Source organism: Castor canadensis, chromosome 11, assembly GCF_047511655.1.
Source record: "Castor canadensis chromosome 11, mCasCan1.hap1v2, whole genome shotgun sequence".
Lineage (NCBI taxonomy): Eukaryota > Metazoa > Chordata > Mammalia > Rodentia > Castoridae > Castor > Castor canadensis.
In genome coordinates, this window is record NC_133396.1 from 42,500,822 (window position 1) to 42,515,093 (window position 14,272).

The following is a 14,272-nucleotide window of genomic DNA, read 5'->3' on the forward strand; positions in this document are numbered from 1 at the left end:
ATAATTGCTCCAAGGTTATTTCCTAGTTTTAGATTTATCATTTAGTTTTTTTTTTTTTTTGAGGAGAGATGTTTTATAGTTTATTTTTCTTTTGGTAGTACTGGAATCTGAACTCATGCTTGTAGGCAGGTGCTCTACCACTTCAGTCATACCTTCAAGTCCTGTTTTTAAAGTTTAATGAAGTCAAATTTGTTTACTATTTGCTTTGTTTCTATCATTTTTTGTCTCACATGTTTTTGCTCATCTAGAAAGCAATTAAATATTTACTTCTTCCTCTACTTTTATTAATAGTTCCAATTTTTTTATATTCAACTCTTAAATATAGCTAGGACTTATTTTGGTATCTTGTGTAGATGAAGATGAAGACCTAACTTAATTCATTTCTTAAATGACTTACTCTTTCTTCTACCAGTTTGTGATACTTCTTTAGCAATACTTCTCTTAATCTGATGCTGATTCTTGAACACTCATGTTTTAATTATTATCCCATTATAAAGAGTTCGGACATCTGTAACATTGTCTATTTTCTTTCCCTTCAATATTTTCTTAGCTATTCTTACACTTTTAATAGAATTTAAAATCATTCTGTTTCCATTCTCATTCTTTAATTCCATGTTCATTTTGATGGAACTATATTAAATTTGTAATAATCTGGGAAGAACTATTCATCGGGAGCACAATATGCCTATTCATGCACTCAAATTTTTTCTTGTATTAACACTTGCTATTCAGAATTGGCACAATGAATCCTCCTGTACACGAATATATGCTAATAAAAATGAAAAAAAAAAAACTAAAATATTTATCAGTAAAGTTTTATATTTTCCCATTTGTCTATTTTAAATATTTTCTTATCAGGGTTCTACTCCTGTATCTCTCTCACTTGATAAAACATAGTAACCTAGTCTTGATGAATTACTCAATACAGAAAAATCTTTAAAAAGTGTTTGAATGCATTAAAAAAAGTTGTATGTATTATAGGGAGAAAGAGAAGGAAGAAAATGTCAGGGACTAAGATGAGAGAAATCAATACTTATACTACCATAGGACATGAAGATCAACAGAGAGAAAGAGTAGATGTCAAATTTATGAGATTTATTACAGCCAACTCAGACTGACTCTGGATCCTATATCATGTGCCACTGTACTCGCCATGAACCACACATATCCAATAAAATCACAGTTGAATAAAATCACAGAGAAGAGAAAATGACTGCTTCACTAAAATCAAGGAGACGCATAGTTACTTCACTCATGTGGAATTTTCTGCCAAGAAGAAAAATGCTGACGCTCATTAAACTGAAACTGTGGAGAAAATACTTTCAAGTGGTACAGAGACCTGCATGGTACAAAATCCTTCTGCCTGGCTTTTATTGCCAGAATTTTGATGGATTTCTCAATGTGTCCTACTAGGAATTTCCTTCAGAGTTTCTTCAGTTACAGGGTACCAAAGATGGAAAATTAGAAGAGATAAAAAAAAAAAAAAATGGAAAGTCAAAGACTTCACTGGTAAATTCTGAAAGAAAAAAGGTTTTCTTTGAATTTTGTTAGAATCATTGTTAGTATTAAAAAAAATTAGCATTACTTACTAGACTTGCTAAATCCAGAAATACATTCTTCCAAAAATTCTAACGTGAGGTGTGGTTCATTGGCTGCCAGTGTCTTACTAATAGACACAATAAAGAGGGTGTTGTTGGCAGGGATACATAAACCTGATGTCTCTAGTAACTGGCCCTCGATTTTTAAATTAAAGGTGCAAGTTAAGGCACACAGAAGATTATAGGCAGCTGACCTAGGAGAAAACACAAATAAAGTTATTTAAAAACTTATTTTTCTTTGTAATTTCAAAAATTTTTTATAGCATGTACTTGTGATTCTATTACAAAGCATGACCAACTATTTTAAAATTTTATGATCAATCATCAGTAAGATGTGTGGTAAATCCAGCTGGTGGTGTGGCTCAAGCTGTAGAGTGCCTGCCTAGCAAGCATAAACACCTGAGTTCAAACTCCAGTACCCACCAAAAAGAAAAAAAAAAGGTACAGTAAATCTGAAATATGCCTGGATCACTTAGGGATTTTTTTTCAAAAGGAGAGATTCTTGACATAACAACAGGAGAGCCCCATGAGGCTCTTGAAACAGATGGGTACAGGCCTTTCTAGAAGACATTTCACATAAATAGGGTTTCCTATCAGCTAACTCCAGGTGAAACAGGGATCAGAAGAGGAGAAATGAGGTGACCCCTCATCAAAGTAGAATGTTAAAATCTTTAAAGTCAACATCCACACTTTCTGTGCATCCCACAAGTTACACTACAAACTGGAGGTCAAAACGCAAAACTAATTATAATTAAATCACCTCATTTTTCCTTCTATGATCTCATTTCATCATATATAACCACTGAAACCAAATCTGTAGTATCCATGTTCCATTAGAACCAAAAATTCACTTGCTAATGTCTGAAAATATATTAAAGCAATTTAGGAGACAGGTTAAGAAACCCAGACTCAATTTTAAAATTCTAATTTTTTTCCCTCCATGTAGCAAAAGAGTTTGACAGATCAGTAAATTTCAGGCTTTCCTTACCTCTGAATTTTTGTCATGCTGATATATTTATGCAACAACCATACAAGGGGGAAAAAAAAACCCATAGAAATTTAAGCTTGCCTAAAAGGCTTTTCCTTGAGATGATATACTTCAGCAAAAAGTAGAAGCTGTCAGCTTGCTTTATTTCACTAGAAAAGAATACAAATTCACTCAAGCCAATAATTGTAAGAGGGTTGTTAGCATTCTTCAATAAGGAACTTCAAGGACCAGACATGGTGGTGCATCCCTGTAATCATAGTACTCGGGAGGCTGAGGCAGGATGATCACGAATTTCAGGCCAGGCTGAGCTATGTAGCAAGACCCTGTCTCAAAAAACAAAGAACCCAAAGACAGAGAGGGAGAGGGAGAAGAAGAGAGGGAGGAGGAGAGAGGGAGGGAGGGAAGGACGGAGGGAGGGACAGAAAGAAAAGAAAGAAAGGAAAACAACTAAAAATTTCTAACTGGAAATTAAAGGCAGGCTTATAAGCTCCATTTTCCTAAAATGAGAATATTAATATTACTCTTTCTATGTTTATGTTAATTATATTTTACTAACTCCTAGAAATTCTAAATTGTACCATTTTGATACTAGCCTTTATGCTATGTAAGAGTTGTACAGAATTGGGCTTTCTTAACCTGGGGTAGAGGTCACGACCCCTTTGAGATAATATAAGCTAGGCATACATATGAGTGCTGAACACAGCACTCAAAGTGTCAGATTTTTAAAAACAAACCAGATTTTGGAGCATTTTGATTTTAGTTTTTCAGATTAGGGATGCTCAACATCTATCAGTAAAAATCCTGACAGTCTCAAGATACTTGACACAAAAAATTATCCTAACACGAAATGGATACGGAAGACAAGGGTAACAGGGAACAAAGAAACCTTGGCATGGAAGGAGAAAAATGCTATTTACTAAGCACAAAGTATTTGCTAGGTGCAATACTAAACTATCACACACAGTATTTATTCAACCTTTGTAGGTACATCAGAAAGGCACTGTTACCCTTATTTTACATATAAGGAAACCAGAACTCAGAGAATTCCAGTACTCTTCCCCAAATTGTACATAGCTAGAAAACAGTAGATCGGATTTAAACCAAATCTACTGACTCTATAGGTCATGCATTTTCCACATTCACATTCAAATTATTAAGCCTACACAGAGCCAATTATACTCTGCTCAGATGACATATACAATTTTGCCTAAATATTTCTTTTAAGAATCCTACTAAAATGACATAGATGGTAAGATTTTTTTTTTTGAACATTAGGGCTTCCTTTGTCAAACAATGGTAGTCTGATTTGACTCTGAGGAAACTTGCTACACTTTTAAAAACGGGGAAACTTAGAGGACTCAGGAGAAGGAACTTAACATAGAAATAGACTTAAAAAACAAAATCTGCTATGTTGTCTGTTTAGATGAAGGTTTCCAGGAGAAAGAACACATACTGGTTTAGTGTGAATCACTCTATTCAGAATTCCATGGTTCATATGAATACCCAACAACTTGATGAGGTCACACTGGTTAACCAACACAACATACCTTCCAATTTACAGTATTAAGAAAAAGGCTGTCTTAAAAGCTTAAGCTGTCTCATTTTAAAAGTAACAAACCCCGAATAAAGTTGAAGCTAATTTTTAAAACAACCTACCTCAAACTAGGGTCTGAACTGCCTAAATTAAGTAACGCAATATTGAGCAGTGTCCCAGGAACATCTTTTGGTCGAATCTTGGTGTGCTGGGGGATGGAGTCAGGCTGCGACAGTTCCCAACGGGTCCGGATATGAATGATAGACTGGACAATGGCTTCACACTCCTGGTGCATGAAGGTGAGTGGTGTGCCCTGGTTTGCAATGGTTAAGGTGAACTGGTTTTCATCCACCAGGCAGATCTCTTCAATTTCCGAGGCATAATAGATATCATTTAGAAAAACTGATTGCCCCAGTACTTTTGTTCTCTCTGCTGAGGTTACTTGAACAGCAGTAGAACCAACCTGGAAAGTAGTAATGAAAGGGTGGAGTGAAGAAGAATTAAATTCTATTATGTGGAATTCTAAGAGGCTTCAAAAAACCAACCAACCAACCCACCACCCACACACCATGTTTGTCATTTAAGGAGTTACTACCATTATATATTCAAATAGCTTCAGTAATTATTTTGACAAATGCTCTCAAAAGAAACTGAAAACATCAGAAAGTTTTATTTTGCTTTGAAAAGAGTTCAAGAATCCTATAGACAAGTACTGGTTGTACTCTCAAGATTTATGCTCTTTCCTCTGCAAAAATCATGTACTGATCTGAAGAACCTCACTAAGCAATTTCTACTCACCACACATTCCTACTGTAGGATGACAGAGAGCAAATTGCCCTTTCTATGGCATTCTTCTGCCTCCAACCTAACCTACATTACTATTAAGTATACACTTCTCACACCTTCTTCCAGGACCTCAATAAAGACAGAAATTTTGGTCGCCCACATATGCACTTACTTGAAATTTGATATACAAATGTGAGGACACTTAAGGAGGCCAGGATATAATCCTGGTTAGTCAAGAAAGGCAATGAATCACTGAAAAACAAAACAAAAGATACACACACACAAAAGAAAATTTACCTTAATAGAAACTTTGGTGTCCTTGTGAGCTAGTTTGAGAGCATTATGGAATACCTTCAGGTCCTCTTCCAAGGCCAAGGTGGCAGCAGGTAGTTTCTGTTGTTCATGCTCTATGTGCTCTGCCAGTTTCCCAGGACAGTCAATGAAAATGAGCCTTTTGCTGCCTTTGAGGCCAGTAAGCAGCCGCTCATGATACTTGGTGTACTCCCTAACCCAGGAATTACAGTTATAGATATAGACGGCAGAGACATTGTCATAGGCAAAGCCGGGAAAAACAACAAACCACTTGGAGAGAAAGTCTGTTTTAAAGCGATTGCTAGGCCCAGTGTGGGTAAGGTCCACAACAATTTCATATGGCTTTGCATAATATGGCTTTAAAGTCAGCAATACATGATATATCAACAAATCGCCATTGATTTGACCAGTTTTGAACCTAAGAAAGATGACAAAAAAGGAAAAAGCTTGTTAACAGAGCTCTGAATAAATATGTAGAATATAAATCTATTTTCTTTATTTGATCAGTTTTCTAGAGAAGACAATAATAATATGAAACAAATATTTAAAGTAAGGTGTTGGCTCAAGAGGTTAGAGCTCCTGCTTCATAAGCGTGCAGTCTTAAGTTCAAACCCCAGTCCCACCAAAGCAAACAAATAAACAAAACCTTTTTATAAAGTCTGTTTCATGCTTTAAATCAGTTGTTCTCCAAACACTGAGAAATATAGCTACAGTAAAAGGGAAGAGACAGATCTCCAGTTCAAAAGATTTAAGCAACAATAAGAAGAAATTTGCTCATCAGTCAAGAAAGCAGGAAGGGAGTGGGCACTAGCTAATTGCCCTGGGACCCACCCAAGGTTCTCAGGTAAACAGCTTAGACAGAAAATTCACACCTGACCTCATGTGATAGGATACAGTCAAAGTGCAGGCACACAAAAAAGACAGTATAAAATTACCTTCAGGCTATGTGTGCAAGGTTATATATGAAATATAAATGAATTTCATGTTAAGTCTTGAGGTCCCAACCCTCCCTCCCCCAAATCTCAGTGTGTATATGTAAATATCCCAAAATCTGAAATCCCGAACACTCCTGGTCCCAAGTAGTTTGGACAAGGGATACTCAACCTTTATAATGTGGTATTTATCACCTATACAGGAACTGCAGAGAAAAATACTGCGCTGAATTTAAAGAGGGAGAGATCAGAGGAAGGATTAGGCAGCCTTCATGGACAGAGGTAGAGTGGAAAAAGACAAGTAACTAGATGTACTGAAGAAATAGCTAATTTAGCTGGTATGGAGGATCCACGTAGGGAATTTTAAGAGATGTGGCTGGGAAAAAAATGGTCAAATTATGAAAGGAGCATAAATGCTCAACTAGAGGGCTTACGGCTCTTCCTAAGGGTTGAGCATTTCTCAAAGTATGTTCTGTGGACCACTAGCACCAGAACTGTGGTGCTTGGTAAAAATGCAATTTCCTTCCTCTTTCAGGTCTACTAAACATGAATTTATTTAGGGAGCCTGGCATTTTTCTTATTTTTAAGCAATCTTTTCATCTGATGTTTATATGTACAAACATTTCTGAATCACTGCTAAAAATATCAGGAAGTTATTCAGCATTTTTTAAATTAAGAAATATAACCAAAGAAAGTGTTATATATAAGATAAATAAAGGAGTTGGAGCTAGTAAAAAGGATAGTGTAGTAGTCTAGGTATGGCCTAGTAAAGGCCTATTAAAATACTATGGTGACAGTAAAAGTAGGAATGAAGAAATGAAGACTACAAAGAAAGGACCAACATGATCCAAAGTCTGACGAGGGCTGAAAGAAAAAACATGAGTGAAAAGGACCTGTCATGTATCAAGCCTCTATCTAGGACTACAAAGAACATTATCATGAACAAAACCACAGAGATCACAAGGGACAGCAATTTTTAGAGAGAAAATGAAGCCCATTTTAGATATAAAATCTGAGGCGGTGACAGGACATATGAATAGAGTGTATATGCTGTATCACACAAAAGCATTTTCTGTCCTGTATAATCTAAGTTTCACAAATATTTCCTCAAATTGTTGTAGTTCCACAATTTGAAACATCAGTTAAATGTATCTTTATTTCTATTACCTGCCAAATACCCCAAGGACTCTGTACTCACATTTTCAAATCAGTCTGTGGCACGCAAATAAAAATTTTAGAGATGATTTTAATGCTACATTGAAGATGCCATTTAATAACTGTTACTGAGTAATACTTATACATCATCTCTCAGAAGCACATAGCAGGCATATATAATGAGCACAAGGTCAAAAGGCAAATGGAAACCCTCCCTCCTCTGGAGGCGGGGATTTTTCTACAAAGCCTTCTGTCATCCCAGTGGCCAAGGAGACAAGTAGGAGTTTTTGCTTTTTTTTTTTCCCTTGTGACATGTGCTTGAGTTGCAGCAGAAAGGAAATGTGTCATCTGTGGTTTGGTTTTAAAAGTGGAAAGCTTGCCGTACACATTCTTTTTTAACTGCAGATTTACTTTAGGTTTCATAGTCTCTAAATCTATTCTACTTTAAAGAAGAAAAGAAGTCATTTATTAAAATCACATTATAATCAGATTTTGACCAAGCATTTTGTAAGGTAGGTCATATATATGGCTTTTCTTATTCCTTTTCACTTGTAACTTTGTTCAGATAAGTGTTCAAGGAAGTGCTTTCAAAGAGTATAAGAATCTCACTAACAAAGTAGAATCATAAGCAACTGAAAATGTATGCTTTTTTTCCTGTCCTATTATGTAAAATTATGTAAGTAATATAAGCAGTTAGAATCAAAAAGATGTACAATCGTTAACACAGAGTTTTAAATCAGGATTAGGAAGGATCTGTGTTTGGACTCTACAAAAGCCTTGTTATTTTTTAAAAAATACATTTCTCATTGCTAATGCTTAGGCATTATAAATTTTATCGAAAATGTCCAGAGATTAAAAAAAAACCAAAAACTTTTACTCACACAACCTAGCCTCTGGGCATAAATTAGAGAAGTAGAAACAGTCCTGAGTTCTGAGGCATTTGTAAGGGAAAGAGAAAGTGTCACTTTGTCATCAGCTTGTTTATTTGGCAAGGCAGTACATCTGGCTGAAGACAATCGACAGCGGGCCTATTATCTGCTTCGTGGTAAGCACTGCTAAAATGTGTAGGAATGCTGTGATGTATACTACACTGCTAATGAACTAATGTAACAAGAATAACCCACTTGCAATCATCTTAGCAGCTAATGCACAAGTCCAATCTAGTATAAAAAGTATGGAAAAATTACTTGCTACCTCAGTTCAAAATATTTTTCACAAAAGAATCATAAAGTATCCAAAGATTTCCATTCTTTAACTTAAAAACTGAAGCTGAATATTATTATACAAAAGTCAATGTGGCTGGGTGCCAGTGGCTCAAACCTGTAATCCTACCTACTCAGGAGGCAGAGATCAGGAGGATTGCAATTCAAAGCTAGCCTGGGCAAATAATTTGTGAGATCCTATCTCAGAAAAAGCCCCTCACAAAAAAGGACTGGTGGAGTGGCTCAAGGTATAGGTCCTGAGTTCAAATCCCATTGCCGCAAAAAAAAAAAAAAGTCAATATCCTGTATCTTGAACTGTCTACTAAGGGTCATAATCCAAAAAAAAAATTTTTTTTTTTTTTTGCCTGTCACCCCAGCTACATGGTAAGTGTAAACAGGAGGATCACAGTATAGGCTGGCCTGAGCATACATTTGAGACCCTATTTGAAAAATAACTAAAACAGAAAGGTAGGGGAAGTGCTCAAGTGGTAGAGTACCTGCCTAGCAAGCACGAGGCTCTGAGTTCCAACCCCAGTACCACTAAGAAAAAAAAATATAGAACAGTACCCATCCCTTTTTTATACCAGCTTCTAGGAAGCTCTGACTCCAAATTGAATATCAAACTTTTTTTTTTTTTTTGATGCTGGGGATTGAATCCAGGTCTTGCACATGCTAAGCACATATTTTATCACTGAACTACACTCCCAGTTACTGAATTTCACCTTTTTCAATTTTATGTTGAGACCCTTACGATCTTCCACTTCATTCTCAATCACCAAGATCCTGATGATTTATTTCTTCCTATATTATTGTGCAATTTCTTTTTAGACACATAAAAATGCTAGTTACAAAATAATTTAAAATGTCAACTTTTATTGAACTTCTGAGAAGTTTAGAAAAATTTTATTTTTCTATATTACGGCAGATTTAGGTTGAGTAGGTAGATTTAGGCAGTGGGGGAGGCATAGCTCAAGTAAGTGGTAGAGCCCTTGCCTAGCAGATTTGGTTTTTGGCAGAACTGGGATTTGAACTCAGGGCCTACACCTTGAGCCACTCCACCAGCCCCTGTTTTTGTGACAGGTATTTTCAAGTTAGGGTCTTGAGAACTATTTGTCCAGACTGGCTTTGAACCACAATCCTCCTGATCTCTGCCTCCTGAGTACCGAGGACTATAGGCGTAGGCCAACGGCGCTTAGCAGATTTTTAGGCTGAAAAAACAAGCATGCCTTTGCTTTTCATAAAATCACAGTATTAGAGGAAATACAAGTGAAAATGGAGAACTATCACAATAAAACTGCTTTCACAAATACAAATACTGGGAATATATTTTTAAGTGCTGCTTTAAGTGGCAAGAAAAGGTTGGCAGGGGTTGGGGAGAGGAGGAGGAGGAGAGAAAAAAAAAAACAGCAACAGCTTGAATTCTTATTTGAAGTCTATTTTCAGAACACCTTGAATTCTTCTTTGAAATTCATTCTTTTTTTTTCCTACCAATTTTCACTCTTCTCATCCCCCACCAAAAAAGCCACTTGCCTTTTCTTTTTGCACATGAAGCAAACTTTCAAGGTCATATTCTCCTTTACTACAAAGATTGGTGACATGTCAATTAACAGTGGCTGAGTTTCAGCAAGAAAGATCCTTTCATGTTTTTTTGTAAAAAAAAAAAAAAAAACAAAATACCCAAAATGAGGAATCAAAACAGTAAAAGCAGAAATATTTGACTCAAAGCTTAAGTCTATCATGCTCAAAAGGGAGTAAAATATATAGCCATGACAACTCAATTTAAAATGACAGATATATGTAGTTCTAACTTATAGCATCTAGACCATGTAATAGAAATTAAAATGCTTCTTTGTGCATAATCTAAGAATAGGGAAAAAAATTCAGTTGAGAAGTAATTCAATAGCAAATGTTAGGCATGAGTTTACAGTTTACTTGTAACATGTCAACTGTCTTTGAACTACAATTACCAAAACCAGGAGCTGTTATTCTTTCACAAATTAACAACTGATATTGCTGTCCCAACAGATTGCCAATAAATTCATGGACATGGAACACACAGGACAGTACCTGCGTCTTATCTTTCTGTTAATAGCAGCTTTTTCCTTATCACCTGGAGCAAAAGCCAACTATGCACATCTGTGGACTAAGGATACTACTGCTTGGGATTCAGTTATTCAAAACAGTACAGGAACACACCAAAATGAAAACATTAATACAAACTCTGTTATTCCTCAAGTGGATTACAAAGCTAATTCTACAAACATGCCTGAAATAGCAACTTCATCTCATACAGTATCTGAACGGGAGCTCTACACGCCTTCTATTGTCAGGAACAATACTCCAACAACAGAAAGCATTGAAAACACAAGCAAAAGTCATGGTGAAATTTTTAAAAAGGATGTCTGTGAGGAAAACAACAGTAACATGGCTATGCTAATTTGCTTAATTATAATTGCTGTGCTTTTTCTTATTTGTACCCTTCTATTTCTATCAACTGTGGTTCTGGCAAACAAAGTCTCATCTCTCAGACGATCAAAACAAGTAGGCAAGCGCCAACCTAGAAGCAATGGTGACTTTCTGGCAAGCAGTGGGCTCTGGCCAGCTGAATCAGATACTTGGAAAAGGGCAAAACAGCTCACAGGGCCCAGCCTCATGATGCAATCTGCTGGAGTGCTCACAGCTACAAGGGAAAGGCAGGCTGAAGAAGGAACTGAAAAACTTACTAACTAACAGATGCTTTAGGGAAGGAAAATGCAAAGTAGCATTGAGAAAGGTTACAGAGTAAAAAATGAAGTTGGTTTGGTATTTAATCTGATCAAAGTGTTGGTCAGATTATCTAAAATTTGACATGTAATTTATTATCAAATAGATCAGAAAGGGAGATGTATGTGTGCCTGCTTAATTACTTAAACTGTGTACTTCTGCTTGACGCTGAATATTTTAAAAAGCAAACAAAAACAAAACAAAAAAACCCAACCAACTGGGGAAGGGTTTAATGCTAAGCTGAGGAACTGACTAACAGAGGTAGAGCAAGGAAAGTAAATATTCCCTATTTAGCAATAGTAGTTAGATGATTTTTATCTGAATGTAATTAAACTTTGAAGAATTTTAACATGTCCTTGGCGCCAAGAATATGCTCTGGTGTCTAAGAGGAGTCAAATTCCTAATGCATAGACTTGAACTATATAATATAATGGCACCTGTTTGCTAGATCTGGCATAATTCACACTAGTTCATGTATCAATGCAGATAATTTCAGGCTACGATCTGTCATTTTTGTACAAGGATATATAAGAAAGCGCTTTTCTACTATAAATATTAAATTAAAACTTAATTTTGTTTAATAAATTAAAACTCGTGAAAATAAAACTGACCATGTATATTTGCACTCACTTTATTGTCTTAGAACACACTGTAAAGGTAAGAAACACAGCACAACCAAAACAGATGAGATTCACAGCCACACCAGAAGGCTAAGCACAATCATAAAGTATGTTTTAAAATTTAAGAATAACATTAGTTTTCTGTATAAATACCGCTTTTTGGAGCACTAATGACAAATACCTTCTGGGTGTGATGATGTACACCTATAACTGCAGCACTCAGGAGGATGAGGTAGAAGGATCTGAGTTCAAGGCCAGCCTGGGCTGTATAGTGAGACTTTGTCTCAAACAATAGCAACAACAAAAATAACAAATACCCAAAGGTTAATTAATATTTTGACTTCAAGGATGCCAAGTGACTTTAAAAAATGACCAATTTTAGTTTTTACTGTCAAATGTGACATGAAAAGGAAAGGTGTGTGTTCAGTTTGGAAAACAGAAACAATTACCTGAAGTAGGTAATGGTCTAACCTTTGAAGAAACTGGCTTCAAGTCAAATAAGGACTTAATTCAAGTCAAGTCCTCCATCTCAAACACATTACAAAAAATGGTTTGGGAAGACTTTCCAAATACCTACTGAAACTGACAGAGGGCATACTAATTAAAGACTAAGGCTACATTTTAAAAAATGTCATTCCTTAATGAGTACTTATTCTATATAATATCTTAGCCATTTAAGAAAAGATTATGTATGTATTTTTCCAAGTATGGCCACAATCTTACTCTGCCTTCTTGATTAGTGATTCTCACCTTGTCTACATATCATGAAGAATTACAATAAAAACAAAAAAGCAGCACGAAGGCCTAATTCCTATACTCTGCTTCTGAGTTTCAGGCACTGGCAATTTTTACATAACTCCCTTGATGGTACTGCTTTGGCCATCAAATTCACTTTTTACAAGTTCAGTGACTCCAAACATATAGATTATATTGTCAGATGAGGTGGAAGACAGCACAGTTTCATTATCAATTTATTACCAGTACATAAGAAAATAAATCAATTCCCTAAACAATAAATCATAACCATATTATTCCAGATATTGCTAAAATGAAAAAGGAGAGAATACTCATGCCAATCCTGGCAATATGCAGGTGTAAAATGTCCCAGATTAGAAATGACCTCTGGGAAATGCTCCTACTTCATGCAAATTAAAAATTGGAGACTGGATACCAGAACTTATGGCAATAATACAAAGCCTTCCTTAAATAAAGTATCATAAATACTTGTCACAGGAAATTAAAACAAAATAGCATCTTTGTAAAAATGAGAAATTAACTAGGACATTATTTTCATATTCAACATAATGGTCAAACATTTTTTCACCAAACAGGAGACTTTTATGTACTTCAGGAATATTTAACATTTATCACTAACTATCTTGACTACTAACCAGCTGTCCTCAGAATGAACAAACAGAAAACACCTTTATTTTCTACCCATAAGCATTATAGCTTATCAACTTAATTCAGGGATTTTAAAATAGTGAATCAAAAGTTTTCTAAGAGCTGGGCATGGTGATACACACCTGTAATCCCAGAACTCAGGAGGCTGTCACAGGAGGATCAAGAGTTCAAAGCTAGTCTGGGCTACCATATAAGTTCCAAGTCAGCCTGCACTACAAAGTGAGAACCCTTTTCAAAAACAAACAAACAAAAAAGCTTTATAACATTCTTATTATATTCTGTTATTCTTTTTGTATCAAGTTATAACTACCTTAAAGTTAAGAACTAGGTCATATAATCTATGCCACCTGCAGTAACTGTGGGTTAATAGTTACTACATCCACCATACTATGAACTACACAAGGCACTTCACATTTACTTAATCACTTAATAAGTTTAGGAATTACGATCTCCATTTTTCAGATGAGGAAGAAGGTAGAGGGTAGCTTACCTAAAGAAATCTTCAGACACACTCATACTGTTTTCGATATACTTTACATAATTTCTTATTTGAAAAATTATTTGGGAGCTGGTGGCTCACGCCTATATTCCTAGCTACTCAGGAGGCAGAGAGCAGGCAGTTCGAAGCCAGTCTGGGCAAATAGTTTGCAACACCCTATCTCGAAAAGTCAACACAATAAAGGGTTGGTGGAGTTGACAGTTGGTAGAGCGCCTCCCTAGTAAGCATAAGGCCTTGAGTTCAAACCCCAAAATGATAAAAAAAAAAAAAAAAAAAGGAGTATCTGGGGCTGGGCATTTAGTATTTAGTTCAGTGGTAGAGCACCTGCCTATCATGCATGAGGACTTGGGCTTGATCCCCAGCACGGCAAAAAGAAGAGTATTTGACAAAAATAGTTTAGTTACACTTTTTTCTGGGCTTTGCCTATATAACAAATGAGGAAATAGCATTAACATTTACTGGTTATCTACTATGTGGGG

At 35.8% G+C, this 14,272-nt stretch overlaps 2 protein-coding genes across 11 annotated transcripts in view; one reads left to right on the forward strand and one right to left on the reverse strand.

The window, feature by feature from the left end:
* Positions 1-14,272, reverse strand: part of Nf1 (neurofibromin 1) — a 272,178-nt gene that overhangs the window by 41,951 nt on the left and 215,955 nt on the right. For all 10 annotated transcript variants that reach the window (XR_012438691.1, XM_074046432.1, XM_074046430.1 and 7 more), the window contains 3 exons: positions 5,204-5,636; positions 4,243-4,583; positions 1,590-1,792 (listed from right to left, as the gene is read on the reverse strand). Coding sequence is in view for 9 of the 10 variants with exons in the window: in XM_074046432.1 (XP_073902533.1) it covers positions 1,590-1,792; positions 4,243-4,583; positions 5,204-5,636 (977 nt within the window). In the remaining variant the exon portion in view is untranslated. The remainder of the gene's footprint in view (positions 1-1,589; positions 1,793-4,242; positions 4,584-5,203; positions 5,637-14,272) is intronic.
* On the forward strand, positions 7,612-11,887 carry Evi2a (ecotropic viral integration site 2A). Its single transcript, XM_020161950.2, has 2 exons — positions 7,612-7,817; positions 10,533-11,887. Exon 2 carries the CDS (start codon positions 10,548-10,550, stop codon positions 11,235-11,237), a length of 690 nt encoding a protein of 229 aa, XP_020017539.2. The 5' UTR covers positions 7,612-7,817; positions 10,533-10,547; the 3' UTR covers positions 11,238-11,887.

What these genes read in the sequence shown, in the direction of transcription:
- Evi2a (XM_020161950.2), top strand. Translation starts at nt 10,548, where the DNA reads ATGGACATGGAACACACAGGACAGTACCTGCGTCTTATCTTTCTGTTA.